Below are 25,784 nucleotides of genomic sequence, written 5' to 3'. Positions count from 1 at the left end.
TGAAAAATTGCAAATATCCTTCAAGTTTTTTTTGTAGAATAGAATTATGTATAGAAATGATCGTAGATATTCATTTGAGTATTACATTTCATTGCAAGTATAAAGAGAAACGCGATGAAAATGTGAATTTGCATAAAAATTTTCTAAAAATGAATTTAAGTTTTTTCTTGCTCAATATTTGAACTTTTACGAAAAAAATATATTACATATTTTAATTTGTCAAAAATTGGGCTCCATGATGATCCTACAGCAACTTTACCTTTTTGTTATATGACAATGCAATAAAACTAATTCAATCCTCATATACCTATCAACTATAACTTTTTTAGCGCGTGAATCGAAAGTCCTTATTGCAATAGTTTGCAGGTAATCTAAAATTAAAAATCGGGTGAAATCGAAAATTACTCTAGTGGCGTGTTAAATTAGGATTAATTTTTACTCGTTTGAGTGCACTCTTGCTGTACTCAAATAAGTAGATACCATTGCATCCGCTTGTACATAACAAGAAAATGACCAACATTTCGGTAAAATTATTTTGAGTTATGTAATAGAAAACATTTCGTATTTTTGATAAAATAAAACAGTTATATTTTTATTTCGTCATATTTTCGTGAAAATAATGCAGGCGAAAAATGGCAAAGGATCGTAAATCCAAATAACACATATATTGCTTCACAAAATTATAATGACGTCAAATTTCAAGCATTCCATTTTATCTAAGAAATTCGACATTATTTATTATACAATTTAATATTTTAGGAAATTGTTTCAGTATTATAACTTTTTACAAGTAAATTGTCGCACTGTTTAAATTTCAACGCATTTCCTTCCGGAACAATGTATGTCCACCGAATTAAAATACAAATCTTACACATTGTTACACAAAGTTACACAATGCAGTATAAATCGCGCCACATTTTATTCTTGCGACGTTTCATTTAGCTTCGATTCTCTCATTGAAAATTTCTTCGCGTTCAGATGAGTTTCTGTTTGGAACATCGCAAGTATATCACGGTATATGTCAAGTAAGACAATCGTGATCAAGCAAAACGTGTCCGACTTACATGCATAATTCCGAGCTGAGACTCAAGATTCCGAGAGTTATATTGCAATACAGCGGAGGCAACTTCGCCCTCGCGCCGAGCAAAGATCGTTTAATATCCGAGGAAGCAACTCGTTAGCTTCAGTTTCGACGTTTACAACATTCCTGTTGCTCGTTGATTAATCTTCTCGTTACCCGGCCGCCTCTAACCGCTTTCCTTATTGCGATGCAAAGTGAATTCTCCACTGCCGCGACTTCCAGCTTCTTCTCGGCCATAGAGGCCCGCCGGCTGGAGGACTTATCGGAGCATTCTAGATTTTCCGAAAGGAACTCCATTAGCGCGATGTGCGACGGGATATCTCGCCCTGCGCGTGTCTTTCACCTGTGCTGAAAGGTCCCGCTGGGAAGAAAGAGAGAGAAAGACCGGCGCGCGGTGGGGGCAGAGTGCCGTCGATGGTGGGCCTGTTTGGGCCTGACGTCGTGCGTAAGAGGGAGGGCGAGAGGGACGATGGACGAGTGCGATCGCGATCTTCAGTAGGTCACTGGGACGTGGCTCGTGGCCGAGACGAGCGTGGCTCGCACCTTCAGTCGGTCCCCGTCGGCCAAGAAAACCACCTCTGGGCCCGTCGAATCCTCGCGGTCGGACACGAGAGCACGACGATAAACGAAAAAAGGGAGAAAGAGAGACGGAAGAAAGTCGAACGGGGGAAACGGAAGAAACGGGAAAGAGCACGCAACGGGCCCGATGAGGACCAACTGACGCGTGTCGAGGAGGTCTTGCCGTCGCGGTCGGTGCACTCGTGGGGTCGTTAAGGGGGTGAGGGCAGGTTGGCTGCCGCGGGAGGATCGTTCAGGTGACGGAGCGTTTTTTCGGAACGAGGCTCCCAGGAACAGGAGGATTTCGTAACGAGGTGCATCGATTAATTGTCCTTCCCTTCCCAACGGCGGAAACTGCATTTTCGGGGACGCGGGTCGCGCTCCCTCCTCGAGAAACGGCCCGGAATCGCGCTTCCGCTCGCGCACGAGCGCACCCTTGCACCTGTCGAGTCGATTGTCAGCGTCGGCGATTGCGAGTCACCGCGCACGGAAAACAAGTTCGGTTGGATCGACCAATCTCTGGTGAAACATGAGGTCTGTTCTTCTTCGAAGAACTTCCTCAACTGGTGCACACTGACAAGTTAGAGAGCAGCGATGTACACTTGTTCGACTTTACTTGCCGCAACAGTTCGGAAAATTCTTCGAAAAAGCACATACAACGGCAACGATAAATTCAGAAATTCCGGCTGAGGTCAGCAGAATTCAGTTCAAATTACCGGCATTTCTGGTTAACTCGGACAGGTAATTCTAGTAATTTCAGTCGGAATTTTCGAATCGTTTACACTTCATTAGAAATTGGCTAGTCCAACTGAACCTTTGCCACGTGTGTATCTGTGAGTTTAAATTTGGATCTGTAATCGAATCAATCTTCTTTGGACTACCGTTTGGACTGTGATAATATCGCAAGTCCTTCCCTCCCTCCCCCCTTCCCTTCTCTCCTACCACCGAAATGCATACGATCGTATCGTGCAACAATGTGATTTCCTTTTTAATTGTCCGAGGAGCCGCGCAAGATCGCACAGGCACAGACCGGAGTGGTGATGTCGTGCGGTGTCTCGCGTGAGTACCGATTTCCACGTTTAAGGACGTAGCCGATCTTGTACGCGTTCCTGGTCGCAAGTTCCGCATTCTGAGATGTGGGTTAAATGTTCGTTGCGTAACGCTCTTCGTGCTGCTGTGTTGACAAGTAGATATTCCACTTGCGCGTCCGGCTAGCGACGATTGCAGCCGACGATTATCCTTTGGTCGTGCCATTCCTCTTGCACTCTTCGGACCTTGGCTAATAATTTCCTTCAATTATCACGACTATACCCGGCCAATATTATTCGATACACATCATTGACATTGTTACACGAACATTCTCGCGTCCATTCCTCAATAAACGAAGAAGTCCATTTTCGTTTTTTATCGTGTAAAAAACGTCGAAGTCGCGTCAAATCGTTGCAAATCGCATGAATTAATCTCACCGGCCGAGCCGAACAAACTTTTTCTCTCTAGACTGTGACGGATTACGCGAGACTCCCGACAGTGCATCTATCAATTTTTTAGAGTTTTCTTTTCATTGCAGAGAGGACACGCACATGATGGAGAGAACGTGGCGGAATATACGGAAGACGGCCTTTATCTTATCGCTGCCCTTACTATTGGCTGTGAGTAAAATACGACGAGACTGCTTTCCCGAAAATTAATCGCACGACCAGACCGCCTAGCTATGCATATTAACGATCAGTAACCAATAGATTATGTCGGGTGTGAGTTTAACGCGATCTTTGTCGATCTCATCAGATATCTCGGCTGGTGCAAGACATAACACAATATATAGGGGGCAGAACATAACATAAAAGTGCATACAAACATAGAAAAATATAACATAAAAGGAACATGTAGGAGAACTCTCAGATCTTTAGTGATTAATTTTGTATGCCTTCGCCATTTGGACGCGACTGGACGGCCGGTATCATCATAATCGATTCTAATGCATGAGAGAGCAGAGAGAGAGAGAGAGAGAGAGAGAGAGGGAGAGAGGGGAGGGAGAAGAGGGATGTCTCGCGAATTAATCTCGCAAATAAATCAAATAGATCATCGTCGCGGACACGTCGCCAATTTTCTAATCCCGCCGGAGGTCGATTACGCATTCCAGCCTGCGTCGCGCGATACATCCGTTCATAACACCTTGTAGTAAATCTGCATACCGCGGCGATCGACATTGTAATTTCACTGTGCAATAATTCTCGGGTGGACGACGAAGATTATTACTCGCGGTTAGTGCGTATTCTCCCCCTTTAAAGTGACAGACAGGTTGTTAATACGGTGACCGTTATGCCGGTGCCGCGGTAAAGCGGGCGAAGCTATTTACGCACCTGTTCTAGTAGTGTGTACATTGTATCTCGCATTACATTGACGTTTGTGGATTATGTGTGTTCAGAAGCAAAATTATTAGTCACAGCACACCTACGAGTGTAATCATAGCTCGTGTCACATCGGCGAGCGTCCATTACCACGCTATCGATTGAATCTGTCTATTCGAGTTAAAACGCAATGTGACTCTCGCTGATACCAAAGGTCCGTGAGTCTTCCTTGGTGGTGTTGAAATAATCGTCGACCACGTCCACTCGCCGAGTGTGCTCGACAAGTATCTCAGAGGGATAACCGTAGGCCAGATGTAGATACCTTCTTCTTCGGATTTGCGCGCTCATTCGCGCGCAACTTGAATTCTCCGCCGAGCCTCGTTCGAACGCGTCGTTCTTTTTCACGAGACTCCCCCATTTGGACATGCTGCGCAAATATTCCACGGGAATCCGCGGATTTGCCTCAGCTCCGCCGAGCTAAACGACATCATATCCGCGCTGGGAATGCTAATTCGCGCGGAATCGACAATCCCGAGAGATTCTGAGACACTCCCGCGGAAGGAGACCGGCGTTTTGACGACCGTTAAAAACCGATGTGACCGTTAAAAAATTCATCCGAACCTCGGCAAAAAGTGATACTTCATTGATGCTCGGCGGCGTTTCTCCGGGACCGCTACGCGTGCACGTGCTGCTGCTGGCCGAGAATCAACACGACGTTAAGTTAATGCTTAAGAGGAATCACCGTAGCCGCGGGCTCTGCCTGTGCCACATATATAGCCGCGGCGCAAGGTGCTCGGCGAAGCAAAAGTCTGAATGAAGCGGCTTCACCGCACCGGATAATCAGTAAAACGCGGACTCGCTCACGGGGACGTATTGTTAACGAATGATGATTGTTCGACGACCGTATTCGTCCACGCAGCTCCGCGTGAGAATTGAAATAATCGGACGGGTCCGAGGAGATTTTCATCAACGACGGCGCAGCCACCGACGTTGTGCAATTACCGACTCGACGCTTACGTTTTCAACTTCGAGACATTTCTTGAGATGTGTTAGAGGAACAAGATAGCGGGGAGCAGTTTTCATCTTGCCAAGAATCCTGGACCGAAATTTTAGCTCTACCTGCGACCTAAATTAACTAACATCCGTGTATTCTGTAGGATCAGTGTATTTGTAATATATATGGAAACTGAAGTCCTACTTAGCGCCTCTAAATGTTAGAAAACGCACAAAATGCCACTTGTGAGTTATAAACAGGATCTCTAGGTAAAGTTAGTAGGTTAAACAGAATCAAGAGAGGTTGATATAGGCTTCAAAGCGTCAAAGTAGGCGTTAAATGGAATGTTGAGGCCGAAAGTAGGATCCAAATTTCGTCTCTGGTATCTTCCTGAGTCGAAATTTCAGCTCTACTTTCAATCTGAACTTTCTAGCATGTGTGTATTCTGAAGGGTCAGTGTATGTTTAATGCACGTGTAAACTAAAATCCTACTTAGCATCTCTAAATGTTAGAAAACGCATAAAATGCTACTTGATTCTAAAGGGAATCTCTAGGCAAAGTTAATAGATTGAATAGAGTCAAAAGAAGTTAATATAGGCTTCAAAATATCAAAGTAGTTAAATGGCATATTGAGAGCGAAAGTAGGATTAAAATTTCGAATAAAATTCTCTTGCACAATCAAATTAGCATTTCGTACTTTCTTCGCGTATCTTTAGTGATCTTTCTAATGCACGGAGAGAATTTTATAGTAAATGTTGCTGTAGAATTGTGTAATTGAGTGATTGATACTCTGCTGTAATTTATTTTACTTTCATTTTATATTTATATTCTAGGAACTGAAATATGCTATTAAAAGTGTTGCTATGTTCCTAATTTACTAAATCAATTAACAAGTTAAAGACTTTTGAGAGCCTATAGAGGATGCTACAGTATAATAAAATCAAATTACACTTGATGGAACTAAAGTCAAGAAATTTACATTTTATTGATCGCAAATCCATACTTTTAGAGTCCTTGTTTGAAATTTATTATATTCTTTGGCCAGATAAATCTTATTGACTACTTAATTTCTGGACTACTCAGGAATGTAGCAAAATTAAAAAATATTTCTATGAAGAAAAAAAACTATAATTTTCTCTGCGTGTAAAGGCTAATGGGGTTCCGTGGCTTTGATGTTTAAGTTCCATTGACACACCACGTTGTTCTTGAATTAAAAATCGAGCATGGCGAGCACTATGTAGCCTGGCTTTTATAGTTTGATTAATCGTGACAGTTTTTGTCAGTACCGATTTCTGCAGAAATGATTAATGGACACGAAAATAGTTGACGCAACATCAAAGTTTCGCGCGTAACTCTCACGTACGTTTAGTTTTGTAAAAGTTCAAAACACACACACACACACACACAGAGAAAACCTGCATTTTTCTTCTTACTTTGTGACTACACTGTAGAGATCAAATCTTCTCTCTTATACTTGCATTATTTACGTTGTTTCCGGCTACATAGCGGGCAACAAGACAACATAAAGAAAAGAAGCGTTCAGCGCAGCGTGGATTAGCTCTCTTAATAATTGATGAGAGAAAACACGGCGAGAGGTTGGAATGGCCAGTCGCGCGCGCGAAACTAGCTCGCCTGTATAGTCGCTGTCGTAGTCCAATTTGCAATAGCTTCCAGTATTTTCAGATTTATTGAAGAAACGAGTAAAAGAGAAGAGTGAACAGAGTCGTGTGCGTAGAGAGCGCCGGCTGGACTCGTTATTATAATTTATTACGCGTCTCCTCCTCCCCCCCCCCTCCCGTCCTCTCACGCAACAGCCCAATAGCGCTTCTCATGCCGATATAATAATGCCGATACAGTCATCGGCGCGACAGGAGATATAAAGTAGGAGGAAATACGCGGCCGGCCGGTGCGTCTCCGCACATCTACACGTGCCTCGCTCACCTCTGTGTGCGCACCTTTCTGTGTGTACAGTCTACATACTCTAACCACACCGGCTGACTACATAGCCGAGCCGGCGAACCGAAGATAGTAGGTCACTGCGCCGGACGCAATGCCCTCTTTCGACTATACTCTCTAGACAGTACTCTCTCTTCTTCTGTTTCCCACTGTCTTCACTTCTTTCCCTCCTTCCCTCTTTCTTCATCGTTCACCATCGCCGCCTCCGCGCTATCCTCCCACCTCTCCCCTTTTCTCACGCTTTTTCTCTACCTCCGTCATCTTCCTCGCAGGCAACTGCCTCCATTTCTTTCTCTCTCTCTTCCCTCATCTAGGATAGCGCAGCGCGCGATGCACCGGTACGGTTCTGTCCCATTCGCATCGAACAATTGTTATTAGCTTCCTTGAGAAAGCCCCGGCAATGCACGATGAATTCCTCTTTGGGTGCTCCGAATTGAATTGAAACACCGGGTCGTTTGACTCGGGCTTGTTGAAGCGGACAAATTACGTTTTAGGACAAAAAGAGAGAAACAATATTCGGGAATTTATTTAAGGAAAACTAATGAATATGGATGGATTTTATGCATGTAATTAAGTAATAATTGCATTTAAAGAAAAATGGTTTTATTATTTTTAAATAATTAAATAACGTCATAGCATCCACTGCCATGTCGAGCTCTTGCGGGTCTCTCTGGTTTGCACAATTTACGTTTATATAATAATCCGATGAAAAAGAAAAAAGATTTTTAAAATAGTATTGTAGTTATAGCCTGTCAGACCGGAATTTTTATTTTCAAACAATTAAATTCTTTTAGTCAATTTAAAGAATAAATTGAAATCTCTTGTTAAATTTCGCTACTGTTTTATTTTACAAGAAAGAAAACAAAATTATAGCGAAAATAAAAATTCTATTCCGATAGACTATAATCACAACATTATTTTATAGAAAATCTTTTTTTATTTTCTTGTTTGGACTGTTTTACTAACCTAAATCATACAAACCAGGGAGACTGCAGACTCGGAGCGGCAATGGATGTTATTTAATATGAAAAATAAATTTAATAAATAAATTTAATCAGTCGATAATTTAATTAATCGTAACAACAGCATAACATGTTCAGTTTTATAAATTAGCGGCGTATATAGTAACATATATAATAACAACCTTATCTCTTCAAGTATATTGAAAATGTTATCGTTAAGATTCTTAAAACAGATAAAATAGAAATAGATAGTTGCTGCAACACACACGTGTTCCGACGTACAAGATTGATTGAAATTTTTTCAGGACTTTGTTATTCGAGATAGCCATCGAAAGTAAACTTATTATCGTAAAATCAAATTATTACTTCCGTATACGACCGTGAAGTTACTCGCTGTTATGTGAGCCAGGGATAGCAAACTTTCGTAGCTTCAACAAAATTCGAAAAATCTTCAAAGGCTTCGTTATTAGAAACTCCCGTGAATACGATATCCCAATGGGATTGCGGAAATGACTGTGGTTTCGTTTTATAGGACGAAACAAATACATCTCTCTAATTCATACTAGACATGGTGCGCGCTTTGATCTTCATTTCTCAAAGTCTTTATTCACTCTGACATCATGCGCCGCACGAGGCGTCGCAAAAGCAGCTTAAAATACACACTGAATCATATCGACCTCTGAGAGCTAATGAGAAATTAGCGTAGAGATTGTGGCTGCACGTTTCGCCGGAAAGCAGAAAATACTCATTACGTCAGAGCAGAAAAGTCTTTTTTTTCGACCTCAAGGCGGGAGTGATTGTTGTTTCGCCGTTTAAAAGTGAAGACGTGCGATTTAGTATCGAAAGTCTCCTCAGTCGCGTTGTCAGACCGCCATTGACAAGTCGTAATGAATGGGAACGAAAACGATCCCAGTATTTGTGACTACTAACAACGTGCAATCTTGCGGAAGACCACAGACCTACCCGCTGCACTCGTTCCGACAGCCACAGCTCAGCTTAGCAATCTTGTAATTCGAGATTGTTACCGGCCTCTCCCATGTCGCTTCGATCAACTATCGATGACGATACCGTAATCACGCGATATCGTCTTGCATCGGACTATTAATTTTAATTGTGTTTCTATCAAATAAAAAGAACAGAAAATAAAGACGTTTTATTTCTTTTTTTTGTAACGCATCCATTTTCCGTCGAGATTGATTTCTTCTTAATCCTCGAACCCTAAACGCGGGTAAAATTTACTCCAATCAATTTTTCAAGCCTTAATATTCTTAAAAACATGCGTTTTATTTTTATTATAAAAATAATGTTTTATAATAAAAAATACTATAGAATTTTGTAACCGACGAAGGGCTTGACACTTTGCAATAATTTACTGTACTCCTATTTCATGTGTTATTTATATTTTAGAGGCTAAAATGTGTTATTAAAAATTTTGTTACGTTTTGTTTTAACAAAATTTATTTTGTGTTACTTACTAAGAAGTAGATCTTACTGACAATTTATTTCTGCACTATTAGAAACATAGTAAGAAAATTGATGCGAAGAAAAAATATAATATTCTCTGCATGTGGCCAAAGATGGATTGTTTTTTGTAATACATAGTCTATTGTTTATATTCTGAAACAACATATTCCTAAAGGAAAATATGCATCTTAACGCACGCGCTTCCTGAAGAGGTTAATTTCTATTTTTCTCTCATAGAATTTGCAATTTGAATGCTCTTCCATGAACACGTACAACTATCTAATTGTCAGCTACTTCAAATTTGAGAACGTGCTTGTCGTGTTATTATCGCCTGCGATAATATATGTGTATATGTGTATATAATATTCTCAATATCCGTGAGCGCAAACCTGGCAAGACTGTATCGGATAGATTACACAATAAATCTGCAATTTTGATCAGGATGTACGAGGCTGAAGGTGGAAATAAGAGGAACAGCTGCTCTCACGTTGCACTGTATGTTAATCCGGTGCTTCGAAATTACTTCACATTTCGAGAATGTGACAACCAGCATGTCTGATTCATCTGCGGGTGTTGTTTTATTATCGCATAAAACACTGCACTTAAGTAATTAACTAGTCGATGAGCACGCAAAGGCTGCGTCTGCGGAAATTGCGCGATAGAAATTTTTATAACTGTTTAACCGCAACCGTGTCTAATGAATAATGACTCTTTAATCATAACAAAACATTTGCTTCGCGGATTTAATCCACTATTTTACGACGTCATAATCCCTAGGGAAGGAGTTGCGTGGGATTAAATTTAATCAGTATCTACCAAATGAAATTTTAATCATGAGAAGAGAGGGCAGCATCGACACGGACAACGAATGAACGAATGAACGTTGCGCGGATTACCGTGGATAAAAGTTAGGAGTTACGCGATTGCCGCCGCGCCGAATTCGCCGCTGCGGCCGTGACGTTTCGCGCGATTGCACATTTGATGCATCACCATTTCATAGCACCGGAGAGCCGGCGGTGTTCCTCTTTAATTAAAATCCCGGCCGACGAGTTTTATCCGCGAAAGTGCACGCCCGCCGTGGTTCTCAGCCTGGTTCGCACGCGCTTTTGTGTTGTTGCGCCTGGCACTAATCGCCCCCTTTTAATTAGATCGCCAGCATCTTCCCGCGGCCGCGATACCTCGAATGGAAAGAGGAAAAAAAAAAGAAAAAGGGAAAAAAAACACGTTGACAATTTAGGTTTCCAAAGCGGGCGATGCGTGGATTAAATCTGCACGGTATTTTGTCGCAATTTTATTCCACTGCACTTGGCCTTTTTACTCGTGAAACACCGTTATTATAAGGAACGGAGAAAATTCGCGACTCCGTTGGAACAAATTGCCGTCTAACAATGATTTCACCTGAATGTTATAATGAATGTACCGCCGTCAATTTTACGTGACAAGGATTCGCTGTAATTTCATTTTACACGATTTACGAAAAATTTTACTCACTTTACGAATCTATAATAAATTTTTGTCGTGTAATTTAACATTTGATTAACAAGGCCTGCAAATCACAAGTCATCCTCGCGACCTAATAAAAATTTCAAGTAAATCTAGGTAAATTCATGTAAAATGAATAAAATTCATTTTACAGAGATTTACAATCAGTTTTATTCGTTTCGGACTGACAATGCATTTTATTCATTTTGTATGAATTTGCAATGAATTTTTGTAAATTTGATGTTAGATTAACAAGACTTGCAGGTCACAAATCAACTTTGCTCTCTAACCAAAATTTTAGATAAAATCCGGTAAATTCGTGTAGTATGAATAAAACTCATTTTATGCAGGGATAATCGGAACAAAATTCATTTTGCACAACGAATTTTAGTCACTTTACACATAAATTCACCATGAGTTTACCTAAGAATGCAGTTAGAACGCACAGATGATTTGTGATTTGCGATTACCAGTTAAGTTACGTTACGTTCAGATAACATCGTCACCTTGAACTAGAACGGTCGGTCTTCCATTTTATTGCTCGGGGATCAAGATAAGTGCTCTATATGCAACGCATTTTACCTTTTACTCTGTCAGCCCACACAGCGGTTATTCCAGTTTCAGTTATCGACACGCGCCACCGCGTAGCGCGGGTACATAATTATTTGCTAGTACATGATGGCAACTTTTGGCATCAATGTGTAATACATCGCCATCTAGACTAAACTCGCATTAGGGGTATAAATGGGGCCTGTTAAAGAGAGAGGAAAAAAAAGACTAAAAAGGAGAAGAGAAAAAATGCGCGCGACCGTTAGATCGTTACGTCAAATGCCGAATGAAAGTGTGCGGTGTCATCAGTTTGCGAAACGCGCGAGCCACGTGATTTTTCGCGATTGCTTCGATTTCGATGCTCGACGTCGAGCGTTCCGTGTAATAGCCTTATCGAAACGCGCGCGACATGTAGGTACCGCCGTCCACGTTGACTGACCCGGCCTACTTTTTCGCCACCATATATAGCCGAAGAGACATCGCTCGTATTACGACTCGAAAGTTCCTTCCCGTTAAAATTTGTTATCTTATTTTTGATAGCGGGGCCCCGTCGGGGAAGCACATGGGCCCGCAGGCCGTCATACATATTCTAAACGAGAGAAACTCGGTCGTTTGCTATAAAAATTGTTAACACGCATGCCACTCGCGTGAATTGAGCAATCCGCCTAATTAATTAAGATCATACTCCCGAACGAGAATAACTCGGCATCTCATCGCCTTGCTCCGTTTCGTGTCGTTTTCGCTAAACTTTTGTGCTTCCTTCATTTGACGACAACAATCGACCAGAATGGTTCGCCGATATGGACACTGCGCTTCCCTCACTCTCTCTCATTTTCTCCACCATCAAGACAAAAAGATACCGAAACGAAAAGTGCGCTTTAGAACGGTATTAAATTAGCATTAATCAACAATGGATAAAACATTAATGAAGATATCATGAAAAATGAGAGAAATATTTACAACACAACTCGCAGTTTCGTCTCGATAGCGGGGCGAGACCTTTCTTATGTGCATACTGTGAGGAAGATAAAAATACCGTCAACGCAAAATATAGGATACCGCGGCGTCCGCCGTAGCACTCAACCTATTAAACGGCACGGCCAATAGCGCTGCTGTGTAAAATGCGCGCGATTAAAGCGGAACCACTGAAATCGACGTGAACGACTGAACGGCCGTCGCATCCGTTACAATTAAGACACTCGTTCTGCACACGCGATTCGGTGAAAGTGCGTTGTCCAGCCGCGAACAATTCGTCGTCTAGCGGACGACAATGGAAAAGTGAAATCAGCCTGTCTTCCACGGCCGCATCACGCCACGTCCTTCTATCGCGACGTTTCTCGTTCCCGTTCTCGATGTGTCCCGCAAAAACAAAAGGAAGAGAAGGAATGAGATTTATCCTCTTTTCTTCCGGAGGGACATTTATTCTTCAAATCCCCTTCTTTTATTGGTTGAAATCAACTTAATCTCCTTGAATCTCTTTGGAGATCGATTCAAACGTTTGAACATCGCATCCAATTCTTCCTTATTTCTTTTCACTTATTTCAAAATTGCTATTCATAATAATACCATCAAATATTCCCTTTCTCTCTCAAGATTCCGTATGCTTGATAAAAGTTGAATCATATTGAAATCATTTTCCTTTTGTTTTGCGACTTATTGTAACTGAATTACAAATGCATGTATTTTCCAAGCAAACCCGCCCCAACGTGAAGACACTCCTATTCAGGTTAACGATATGTCGTGAAAGTCACTTTTCGCTGAACATTAGATTGAAGAGAGTCACGTTTTACAATCCACGCAAATCGTAATCGGTTTCATAAATCGTTTGCATAATATACCGGCGACTAACGCAGTTAACGCGGTTGACGCATTTAGGTGAGAGACCTACAATTGCGTGAAAATAAGATAAAGTGAAATTTGCGTGACAAGCCGCGAATAATGTAACTCGGATGATAAAACGCTTGATTTCATGCTGATTGCTTTGAAGGAGCCCAATTGAAAAATTGATCGTTCTCATTCTCTCTTATTATCTGCGTATCAGCCGATCTGTGCATATGAGTGGGTGTGGGTGTGTGTGTGTGTATGTGTCGTTAGCGCATAGCTGCACTAGAAATTCGACGGACCGGTTGCACTTACTTAGCTGCCCGCAATCTTAGCGGATCGTGATTTCGTTATAAGCGCGCCGACCGGTTTCGCCGTATTTTCCTATCCGGAAAGTCCGCGAGCCCGATCAGGTGCAGATGCAAGTAGAACAAGAAAGCGGACAGGTATGCGCGTGCGACGACCTGCCCAGTTACAAACCGTGCTCCCTGGTGATCGTGAATCGCCACTGTCATCCGTCTGTCACGACTGGTACCGTCCCGACGATTAACGCGATGGCCTCCCCGTTTACCTCTGCGCCTGCTCCTCACTCTCGGCGTATTCTCGAAATTACAGCGCGCGTAAATGACAACTCTAGTTTTTCCGCGGAGCTCTACTACCGTATTATCGGGACGAGAGCGAGTAAGAAACTTATCGGAGGAGATACGGAATGAATGGGATTTCCTCCCAGAGTTCGAGAGATCTCGCGGACGTCTCTTGTAAATGTGTGACGACTTGCTAAAGCAATTACAGAGGATACTGCGTTTTCTCTACAAACTAACGGCTGTATCGGTGAACACGCGCCTCCAACATTTATGCCATTTAATTTACGATCACGCATCAGTGCGAACGCTCGGTTGCCGCAATTAACTCATAATATAAACTGTTGTAATTGGCACGACGCTCTAGTTTCATATAGTCATGTATATAGTACATTTTCCTTCGTGTCTCAGAGTTTTCTTACTCTCTGTTGGCATAATGATAGGCGCAATCTATTCTGTTACTAGTCTCGTAACATTAGAATGCCCGATGAAGCTATTTTGACTTGTTTAAGGACAGTATGCAAATTATTATTTGAGATTTTAGTTTCTCAATTCCGATCAAGTTCATATTGTATTCTGTGTCTATTTGTCAGCCCTTTTGTACTAATTATAGAAGGATACCAATCATGAAATTATGAAAATTGCAATTTGTTCACAATATAAATTTATTTGCAAGTATTTTGCAAATTAGATTTTTAGTACATTCAGAAGTCATTATTGATACGAGTAATAAGCAACAGAGAAAGAAAGAGTTTTAAAATATTAAAATCGAAAGCAGTCAAAATGATCGTTTTGAGAATCCAAAGGGAATTATTTCCGGGTATTGTAATATTAAATTTATATTTTATTCTGCGTCCATTTTGATATTTTTATGTTAGTTATTATAGAAAATTATAAGTTTGAGAAAATTATAATTTGTTTATAATGTAAAGTCTATATTTTACAAATTAAATCGTTAGTATGTTCAGAAGTCATCATTTCGATACGCGTGATAAGCAACATAGAGAGTTCTAAAATATCAAAACAGTTAAAATGAGCGTTTTGATTCAACAAGATTTGCATTCTAATGTCAACACGCAGATACATATCTGTGACCTATTTACGAATTTGGCCGTGATCTGCGTACATCTTGTTACATTAATTGTTCGTTTATCGTGGCGAGATCCCCGTGCAGCGGTATCAGATATGAAGTACGATGCTCGTGCGAGATATTCGGATAGATAGCGAGCTAATAACGAAGCGGTGTGTTTAGAGCTGCGTGTCAAATTGGGGAAAGCACGAAAGAATACGATAGACGCGCCGCTACGGGCGAAATTGCATTCGGTACGAGATCTCCCGGCGGAAGTGAAGACATTGTTTCGCTACGCAGATTCGTGTAATTACGTTCCTGCAGTTCTACCGAATTAGAATACAAAATAGCCCGGGGGAGAGCCGGAGGCTCGTCGGACGAGTCCGACCTTTCCGAGCGTAAGCGTGCATTCGATTCCTCCCGACAATGTGCCTTTGACTAACAGTACCCCGCGTGTTTTCGGTCACGTTTTTGCCAGCATATTTTCGTGCATATTAACATACGGTACCTGCCGTTACAAAGGCGTCGACACCATTCGATTTGTATTCGCGCCGTGAGCCCATACTTTCTCGTCGGTCCGAATGCATAACGTTAACTGTCGACGAGAAAAATTCTCTCGCGGTGTCGCGCGGCAGTTAACGTTAATTAATCATCTCGAGATAATAACGTGCATGTAGACGCTCGGCAATCAAAAGAGAACATCGTGGAGCAAAAAGTGTGCGAGATGAAAAGGGATTTTTGCGGATTGACGTCGCTTAACTCACCTGATGATCGGGAACTTGGTGCGATTCTGCCGTTTAATGAGGAACAAATCAACTCGCGTTGAAATCAAAAGTGACAGGTGTAATTTCGTTGGAATTATCTTCTGACCTGTACCTTTCTATCCTAACGGGACACAAATAGTTGGCGGGGAGATACACAGGGAAGAATCAATATGTGTATTGAGTGTTTGTGTGTCGACCGGTCCTCTCGTCTTCTTAATGTGGTCGCGAGCTTTAAGGATGCAGGACTCAGTAGGACTTCTTTCTCAAGGTCGGAGTGGTTCCTCTCTGTGATTCTATGGAATCTCGAGCACCGTAAACCGTGTTCGATTGGCATTCCGTGAAAGGTCGCAACGGCCGACGACATTTGCGGAATTTCTAATACACCCCGCTCACCTCTACATCGTGCCAGGCGCAGTGAAGAGTGTGACGACGAGGGGGAGGACGGCAGAAGGCGTACTGGAGCTCGTCATTCATTATAATTCCAGAAAGAGCGGAGCTTCCAGTGGAAGCGTGTCGTTCGCGAGGGGTCGTCAAAAGAAAAGAGTCGAGAGATGATAGGGAAGGTCGAGAGAGAGAGAGAGAGAGAGAGAGAGAGAGAGAGAGAGAAGGGGAGAAAGAGACAGAGAGAAGAAGAGAGAGAAAGAAAGAAAAGTCGCCCTTGTCACGTTTAGTGCAACTCAGTTAAAACTTTGTTTTATAAGAGAACCTCAGGTTGGTCTCTCGAAACGGTCACGTGCACGATCTAGAAAAAGAGCACGTGTCGGTTGAAAATTGCCAGTACGTTGCTGCAACAGCTGAAAGTTGAAAGTTCTTCCTCTGAGTCGCGGTGCGTTGCGTTTACTTCGCGCAATAATAATAGCTACCTTGTAGGTAAATTGAAAAAGTTGCGCTCGAACGACTATTTTTGCATTCAGATGCAAGGAGATAACAAGCGTCAAGAATCTCGCTCACGGCGACGTGTCTACGATTAATGCCACCGCGTTTCGCTTCTTGACATGCAGTTTCCTTACTTACTCTTAGGGAGAATTCACACCTTGGAAGCAGAAAAGCAGAACAGCAGGAAGGCAGAAACCAATAAGAACTCGCACTGATGATCGACAGTTCTTGCTTTTCTACCAGCAGGAGCTTTGACTGATTTCTGTCTTTCCGCTTCCTGTTCTTCTGCCAAGATATGTACTGTCCTTTACTTGTGTCGCCTTCTGATCTGGATGCTTTGTATCTATCGTAGCGAGCGTTGATGACACGATAAGCATCTATCTGGGCTGGTCGATCACTGTTTTGAGCTGCACGTTGTTCATTTCTGTTATCAGGGTGTAAGGAGTGAAGCACCATTGGACAGCAGCGCGCTGCCCCTGGAACACAGATCGGTGTACGGTGCACCGGCTCAATATGGCCCGCCGGTCGTCCACGAAGAAAACTGGCCGTTGGCGTCGCCCGACACCCCGCAGATCAAGAATCTGCAGGTGCAGTGCGAGAAGACGCACATGCGAGTGAACATCGAGTTCGATCGGCCGTTCTACGGCATGATCTTCAGCAAGGGCCACTACTCGGACCCGCACTGTGTGCATCTGAAGCCCGGCACCGGTCAGCTAAGCGCGACCTTCGAGATCTTCCTCAACTCGTGCGGCATGAGCACGTCAGCGAATCACCACGTGGCCGCTTACGGCGCACCCTCGCCGTCCGGCAGCTACGTGGAAAACACGATAATCGTGCAGTATGATTCCTACGTGCAGGAAGTGTGGGATCAGGCGAGGAGGTTACGCTGCACCTGGTACGACTTCTACGAAAAGGCGGTGACCTTCAGGCCGTTCCAGGTCGACACGCTGCACGCCGTCACCGCCAACTTCCTCGGCGACAACCTGCAGTGTTGGATGCAGATACAGGTAGGCAAGGGCCCGTGGGCCAGTGAGGTGTCTGGCATCGTCAAGATCGGGCAGACCATGACGATGGTGCTGGCCATCAAGGACGACGAGAACAAGTTCGACATGCTGGTGAGGAACTGTGTTGCACACGACGGCAAGAGGACGCCGATCCAGCTGGTCGATCAATTCGGCTGCGTTGTTAGACCGAAGATTATGTCTAGGTGAGTTTGAATGTATTACATATAGTTAAGACAAATAATGATACATAAAGTATGAGTATATATGTATTAGTTATATTTTTATGTATAAGTTATATGACAATGGTTCTTCTGTGAGTGGAGATATGTAGGAGACCTTGAGATTATTTTAAACTTTTTAAATGGGACCATATGGTTATGATATGAATGACGAGAGGAATAGGTCGGTGATATTAATTTTCATATTCGTCAATGAATTTGCAAAACGCAACAGAATTTTGTTTAAGGTTTCTCTATGTTTTTTTCTTTTTTAGAACGCTCAGACTTTGAAATTTCTTACATATATCTGCAGTCACAAAAAAATTATTGTCACTATACTCACGTCTCCTTTGGAATTATAAAACTTTTGTAGGTACTACTTTCTTATATAGTTCGAAATAGCGAAGATATTTGAAGTGGACAGCGTTTTGTCCCACTTTATATAATTATTTATCACTTTTATATATAATAATTACGTATAATTGCACATGTAATTATTTTATATACTACTATATACGATAAATAATTGTAAATAATATGAAAAATACGTTGGTATACGGATGTGTTTTTTAAGGGAAAAGAGGTACGAAACTTCATTTCTTCTTGCAGGTTCCAGAAGATCAAGAACTTCGGCCCGAGCGCGTCCGTCGTTAGTTTCGCTTACTTCCAGGCCTTCAAGTTCCCCGATAGCATGAACGTCCACTTCCAGTGCGTGATTCAAGTCTGTCGGCACAATTGCCCTGAGCCTAAGTGTGGACATCCTGGACTCGAGTATGGGGCGCCGGCCGGCATCTCTCACGAATATGGCGCACCGGTCTCGCAAGGTCTTGCTTCGGAGTACGGTGCCCCGCCTGTGCCCGAATACGGCGTGCCGCCGGCTTATCCTGATCCACGACATCCCAGTGGGCCAGCTGGAGCGTACAGGTGAGAAAGCCTACGACATCAGGTTACTGTTCGAAAGCACTTCTATGAAGCGTTCATTAAGGTCTTCATCACTCGCTTCATTCGAAACGCGAAGGAAGATTTTGAGCCCAACCACTGGGCTTGACGAAAAATTTGAAGTTTGAAGAAAGAATATGAGGAAAAGTTTGTGTGCCAAAATATAATCATCATTATGTTAATTTAATTGAAAAGTTAAAAACTGGATTGTTTAATTTTTTAATTGTTAAACATATATGTTAAGTTAATTGTTAAACATATATGTTAAGTTATTCGAGCAAACAATCTGAATTGTAATGTCGGATTTGTGAAGATCACCGAAGCGAGACTGAAATTAATTTCTGCCCGCAGCGAGCCGAATCCGGACATAGTTCCGGCACCGCAGGCGCAAACCTCGTCCTCTTCACCCAGCTCGACACCGGGCGACGCGACGGCGAGCAGTTCACCCCAGAGCTCTCAGGACAGTCTTCTTCCTCCACCTCCTCTGCCCGGCCACCCCTCGGCGTACCAGACTGTGAAGCGAAAAGGAACCGCCGGCACAGAGGAGCTCGAAGGCAACCTGGCCATCCTCGGAGGTCGACCGAGGTCGGTCGAAGGTTTCCCGGCCGAGCTGAGAGGCGCCAGAAGGCGAAGGCATGACGAGCCTCATCTGGAAGATGACGATAGCGTAAGTGTTTTATTTCGGCACTTCCATTAATACATTGCCACCATCAAAACCAAAGTAACGCGAAGGACCTCGAAACTTCAGAGTTGGAAGAGACACTTGATCTGTTTGCTGGGCTGTGTCCTTCATGGATTTGCTCTCGATGTTTCGTGAACATTCCAGTTCACTTCTTTAGGAAGAGGAATGATCTGAACGGATCAAAATGAAGTCCCAGTTCTTCTCCTTGAAGAAATGAACTGTAATATTCATGAAACATCACAGACAACATTCTTGAAAGAAATTTCTCTCCTAAATTTGATATTTTAGACTTTCACATGCGATGAAATATTTAATTTGGCTTCTAGGTTGATGGAGCGCCCTTCTTGGATGTATTTCCGACGTTTTATAAATATTCCAGCTCATTTCTTTAGGAAGAAGAATCTGAAACTTCTAGGTCAAGATAAAGTTTCAGTTCTTCTTCTTGAAGAAGTGAACTGCAATGTTCACAAAACGTCGAGAACAAATGTATAAGGCTACACCAATTCACAGATCAAGCGTTTCACCATATAGCGGAAGTTTAAAATATCAAATTTAAAAGATATGTTTTTTCAATAATCGAGCAATTGACGTCAAAGTCTTTTGAATTAAGACGGGTTCTAAGATCAGTCATTATATATCAAGTATCAAAGCGTAAAATGCTACCTTCTTCGCGATCTAACAATGTATGTAACAATGTATCTACATATAATTCACTATGAATGCATTATAAATGACGCGTTCCACGGTACCGTTCGGTATCCTGGCACGCGCGCGCGTGGGTGTGCGAATTTCTCGACGGGCTTAGCAACGCTTATCCTCGATTTTCAGAACGTCTATCGCACGGTGACCCTGTTCTCCACTCACGTGTACAAGCGAGCGGCGCAGGAGATGACGGACGTGAACACCTCGAGAGTCATCCAAGTCGTGGCGCCGGGTGACGTCAACTTCGCCTTAGGCACGACGAATTCCAGCAACGACAGCACCGTGGTGATACAGAACGCCAGCGCGTCCTCCGACCCGGAGACGATCTGCATGAGCTTGCCGGGTTTCGTGGGTGGTCTGGTGATGCTGCTGCTGGTGGTCGTGGTGGCATCCCTAGTCGCGGCCTTCCTCTTCGTCAGGGTGCGCGCAGTGGACCGCAAGAACGTCGCGATCGGCGGCAACAGCTTCGTGCATCCGGCGTACGCAACTACGGAGAACTGCAGCGTGCCGAATCCGGAGTTCGTCAAGGTCGCCAACTGAGGTGTGCCCGGTGCGCAAAATCAAAAGAAACGGACTCACCGCAGCAGAGGAGGAAGAGACGATCTTCCCCCGGAGAGGATCGTCGACCTCGACGACGGGCATGCTCCGGGACCGCACCGCGACACTACTTCATACCGTAACTCGAGACACGCGCCGGAGATTCTCCCCGTCGAAGGTTGCAGAGCCGCGTTTCTCTCCCCTCCTCTCCTCGTCGTGACCGGTGGCCTCTGGTGTCTAGTCTAGTCGCGGTCGTTAATCGCGGTCGTCGAATCAACGGGGACAACGACTAGATCGATATCAATCGCGGAGGCGTCAATCTAACCGAGCGACAGGACGCGGGGGCTCTTGGAGTAGCATGTAAATAAGAGACCCGGAAGCGCGAGCGATTCCACGGGAAAGTGGAACCACGGAGGAGAGAGGAAGGTCATGAGAAAAAGAGACGCCGATGTGGCGCGCGTTCCACCGGTCGCTCGGAGAGAATCGGCTCTTCATCATTTCAGTCAGCGTGCGCGAGCTCACACATGCCAGATCGGGCGAACAAGTGCGCGTCGGTGGATCGCGGTCGATGGAGTGCGCGTCGTATTAATAAATATCCGAACCCCGCGTACCGCTTCCTCATCATGCCGCCGCAGTGATCGACGTGACTGCCACATCCCGGTGGTTGCTCGACCGTCCGCTGCCTGGCTTGGTATCGGGCGAGCGCGGGGGACCGATCGCCAGGAGTAGTCTCGGAGGGCATTGTAAATAAGCCGCGGGTAGTAGTCAGACGGCCCTTCAGGACGCCCGCTTGTCCCGCGTCTCTTTGATCACCGTGTGCGTACACGCTGTTACTTATACACGCATCGTATATCAGCGAGCATCCCCCATACAGCAGAAGTGTCTGAAAGACTTCTTAAGCTTGACCCACAATGTGTCCTTTGCTTCCTGTTTCTTTCTCTTTGTCTCTTTCTGACTCGAACCTTAAGCCAGAAAAAACAGAGAAGAAGTAGGAAGTAAAGAGCACATTGTAGATTAGGCTTCAAGGAGTATTCACACCTGGGCAGGAAAGCAGAAAGCAGGAAGGCAGAAGCCAACCGGAACTCGCGCTGGTAGAAGAGCAGAAACTGTCAATTACCAGGGCAACTGATTGGTTTCTCCTTTTCTGTATTGCCTTCGGCTGTACTGCCAAAGTATGAATTCTCTCTCAGAGACGTCTGAATGATGTCCCACTTGTTTTGGGCGTCCTTAGGATGTGTTTAGACACTTGTGCTGCTTGGGTTCTCTTCGTCGTCGCCTTCGTCGTACCTCATCGCGTCGTCTCGTGTGCGATTCCGTACCGGCGATTCGTTCTCGCGGAGAGCCGCTCTCGTCGCGACCCTCGACGTCATATGCCGACGTCGGCGGCGCTCGATGGTGTGTACCAATTTTCGCTTCCTTAGATCTCAAGCGATTCGGCGAGTCGGCGCTTGCCGGTGGAACACGTTTGTCTCGAGATTGGAGCGCGAGCGTGCGGCGTCGTCGTCGTCGTCGTCGAAACGTAACGCTTGTTCTTTCCAAGTTCAATTCAGGACGAAGAATCGTTCTCGCTCAAGGGACCCTCGCCGAGCCGCTTAAGATTCAACGAGAAGACTCTATTTATTATCTCTCTTCTCTCTTTCTTCTTCTATCCCTTTTTCTAACTCCACATCTTCCCCTCCCTTCGTCTTGATCGATCTAACTTAACTTATTGTTCGAAATTGTGCGACTTTATCCTCCCCTTTACTTTACTTTACTTCGCTTAGTACTTAAGGTATCCCTCGAGGAATATTCCCGTCAATTGGGAATATGTTTTACGTATGTGTCTTAAGCACACCCACACTTACCAATGCATACACGTATACACGTATACATACACACACCGCACACGGATCCAGAAAACACACAGTTAACACACACGCGTACGTGGATAACGTATGCTTCAGACACACACACATACACAGATGCGCGGAAACGCGTATCGTAAACGTTATTATACCAGCGCGAGAAATGTATTCGCGAAACATCCATTACGATAACATTAATTAATTGTTTGAGAATTATTTTAATTACATGATCATTTTTATTTATATAAATCATTGCTCCTATTTTTTTCAATCACCCTTTACATATCCTTTATATGACTTTAACTTTATATACAATTGAAGGAAACATTTTAACAGGCCTATTTGAGATATTTTTTTAACAAGTGGTTTAAAGTTTGTCAACAATGTCTTTAACATATCAGATTTATGATGCGAAAATATCTGATTTATTGGAGAAAGGTTTGTACCTGGCGATCATGTTTTTACGTTGTTTCGCAATTTTTTTTACCTTCTGGTACTCTTTGGCTAAATCATACAGACTGCTGTCGGGTTTCAATCTCATGGATAATTTATCCTGGAATCGGCATCTGCGACGAAGCAATCACTTTTGCATTGCGTTTGATCAGAAATTGCGTAAAATTTTCCACATGTCATCGTTTTACCTTAGCATATCGCTTTTCCAATCGGTAGCTTCAACCATGCAATACGATGTTTCTTTATCAAAGTCCAAAATTGTACCCAATTCTATCCTACGAAAGCAGGATGAAGATAATTAACGAAAGACGCAACTGGCGACTTTAAGATATGTATGATTCTAAAAGAAGAGCAATTTTTGTAAATAGAAGAGTCTCAACACCTGATAATTTTGTTTTTAGCAGCGAATCGTAACGAGATGTTCCGCCGGTCGACGATACGTAGGCTGAGAAATTCGTTCAGCCGCAAACAAATTATTCTTATGTGAAAGATATCTTCTTCAGGAAAGTCTTTTTTGATTCTTGATCTAAACGCATTGGTGATTAGTTAAAGTTCCTGCGTATTCGCCGTTGCCATATTGACGTCACAGGCGAGAAAGGACACGCTGAAAATTCTTGCATATCATTGCTAAATTAAAAGATATATGAATGAAAGTTCACTTCAAGTCGCCTGCTTGTAAAATGTTTCGAAATCTGTCCCTCTCCCTTAATAGTCAACAAAGAGCTGTAAAATTATCGTGACAAAATTATAAAAATGGCAGGACAGAAAGAAAGTTTTTGGACATAACGTTAATTTTAAGACTACTTATTGATTGCTATGGGAAAAGGAACATTTTACAAGTATACTCGAGTAATCTAAAGTTCTCTTTCACTCGAATATCTTTTTATTTTAAAATATCACGCAAGAATTATGAGCTTGCATTTTCTCGCCTTCGACGTTATCAATCGAGTTCTGCGGCGAGAGACAGTGAGTTTAAATTGTGATTATTGTATGTCGTATATATTAGATTGTGTAATAAGTAATTTCGGATTTTTCGGATAAGATGTAATGATTATATATATTTTTATATCGTTATAATTTTATGAAACAATGCACGCGAAGGCTTCCAAGTATAAAATTACAATGACGTCAAAATGACCTAATCGTGATTGAAGAGTGAATTTTTTAGTTATTTTCTCGTCATTTTGACGTCATCGTCATTTTTTGTTCTGCTTGAGATAGCAGATTATAGATTAAAACGTCACATGTTATTTCAAAAAATTACAATGACATAGAAATGCAATTGATTCGTTTCACCTGAGATCTGAAATTATTCACTACACAATTCGATATATACACCAACGATTTGTTGTGCTACATCTCAACTTGATAATAATTCATATGTATACGAAACATATATCAAGTGTTTATTTAAAAAATATAGGATAATATCCGACTTTTGTACACGCCAAGTAAAATGTGCAATTGTCGTAATTTGCTTCCAAGAAGAGAGCACATCGTGTAATTAGAATGTTTTGTGGATAGAAGTTGCTCTATTACTTTTTCGCCCGACATACTTGCTTCCGACCTCTTCTTGTCGCTCCTCGACAACAGGTTTCTGCACCTTGGCGACCTTCTTTTTCTTATTTCTCGAGCTGCACGGTGATACCGGTGTCTTAACATTTCCGGAACTGCAGAGCCGACCAAACGTAACCGGAACGTTGTGACGCGCCCGTAAACACTACTACTTTGAATGTGTATACGTATACATTTACGACTCACCTTTGCACCAATTCAGGAAAGAATTCCGTTTGCAAGCGTCCGGTAGATCTTTCCTGCGGTTTTTTTCGGAGCAGAAATATTTATGTACGTCGCGCTTACTTCGTACGACACTCGTCAATATAACATACAATCTACAGTAACAAACGGAGTCGTGGAATACGGTATCTTGCATAAAAGATATACCGAAGTCGCACAACTCCGTTGTTTCCTGACCTTCCTTGGGTAAACAGCGTTCGTTTGGACCGTTAAAGCGAATTTATGTTCAAGTTGGTTCGAAAGACTCAGCGTAAACAGGAGACAAAGTTGCCTCCGCGCGCTTTTTCATCGTAATCCCACGGAGAAGTTAAGAAAGGTCTTAGTTCCGTTCGTTTATTCATGATTGATCGAAAATCTATGCTGCGGCCAGCAAAAGTGGGGAAACTCCGGCAAACATTCTCGCACTCACCGTATACACAGCCTCGAGTATTGACTCCCTCGGATTGGCGTTCCAAGTCCAAACGAGGGGCAGGCCCACGGGACTGTCCGTAAAAATTCCTCCGGTCTGGTTGTAGGACAGCCTGCAGAAGTAATTGGAGAATCCTGAATGGCGGGCGGCCGCTTCCTCCTCGACAGTAATTAAACATTCTTTGTAAATTCTTTTTCCGAACGCGAACGAACCTCGCCGCACTGTCCTCGTCGAAGACGACGCCGTGGCCCATCGTGTCGAATATCGCCAGGATCTGGGATCCCCTCTCGACTGCCAATGCGTCTTTGCCTCCTGGCGTGAACACAGTGTACATGTCGTCTTGAAATCGATAGCAGCGCTTTATTTAATCCCGTCCCGGGGCGGGGACCAGTCTTGGACTGATTGTTATTGCTTACTCTAACGTAAACTACCCGGCATTTCCCGGGCTTCTTATATCCAGAGCACTTAAACTTAAATTGTTACAAAGTGTCAAAGGGATGAAATCAAGGATACGGGGTGGACTGTGTCCAGGTTTTATATAGCTTACATTTGTCGCAAGCTCTTAGAGGGCAACTGTATAGAATTTAGTCCAGATCGGTCAAAGGGGTTAATAGGGAATATATACACTAACAGACATTATATATATATATATATATATATATATATATATATATATATATATATATATATATAT

At 43.1% G+C, this 25,784-nt stretch overlaps 2 protein-coding genes across 6 annotated transcripts in view; one reads left to right on the top strand and one right to left on the bottom strand.

Moving 5' to 3' along the window:
• Window positions 1-22,680, top strand: part of LOC116840288 — a 32,878-nt gene extending 10,198 nt beyond the window's left edge. The window contains exons 1-6 of one of the 5 annotated variants that reach the window (XM_032806818.1): window positions 1,610-1,953; window positions 3,207-3,288; window positions 16,940-17,712; window positions 18,337-18,651; window positions 19,018-19,333; window positions 20,177-22,680. In XM_032806818.1, coding sequence (XP_032662709.1) covers window positions 3,220-3,288; window positions 16,940-17,712; window positions 18,337-18,651; window positions 19,018-19,333; window positions 20,177-20,590 — 1,887 coding nt within the window. In that variant the 5' untranslated portion in view covers window positions 1,610-1,953; window positions 3,207-3,219 and the 3' untranslated portion in view covers window positions 20,591-22,680. The other 4 variants (XM_032806820.1, XM_032806819.1, XM_032806816.1 and 1 more) reach the window with 4 other exon arrangements.
• A 116-nt stretch (window positions 22,681-22,796) lies between these two features.
• The window catches only part of LOC116840380, a 6,066-nt gene continuing 3,078 nt past the window's right edge, over window positions 22,797-25,784 (bottom strand). The window contains exons 5-11 of the mRNA XM_032807000.1: window positions 25,303-25,429; window positions 25,091-25,202; window positions 24,646-24,698; window positions 24,441-24,554; window positions 23,267-23,410; window positions 23,073-23,159; window positions 22,797-22,997 (exon numbers count right to left, since the gene is read on the bottom strand). Of these exons, the coding sequence (XP_032662891.1) occupies window positions 22,835-22,997; window positions 23,073-23,159; window positions 23,267-23,410; window positions 24,441-24,554; window positions 24,646-24,698; window positions 25,091-25,202; window positions 25,303-25,429 (800 nt within the window). The 3' untranslated portion in view covers window positions 22,797-22,834. The remainder of the gene's footprint in view (window positions 22,998-23,072; window positions 23,160-23,266; window positions 23,411-24,440; window positions 24,555-24,645; window positions 24,699-25,090; window positions 25,203-25,302; window positions 25,430-25,784) is intronic.

The sequence above is a fragment of the Odontomachus brunneus genome, unplaced genomic scaffold (genome assembly GCF_010583005.1).
Source record: "Odontomachus brunneus isolate Ranch 3 - 2012 unplaced genomic scaffold, Obru_v1 Obru_scaffold_009, whole genome shotgun sequence".
Taxonomy (NCBI): Eukaryota; Metazoa; Arthropoda; class Insecta; order Hymenoptera; family Formicidae; genus Odontomachus; species Odontomachus brunneus.
The sequence above is the reverse complement of the archived record's forward strand: the minus strand, read 5'-3'. Positions and strand labels throughout refer to the sequence as shown.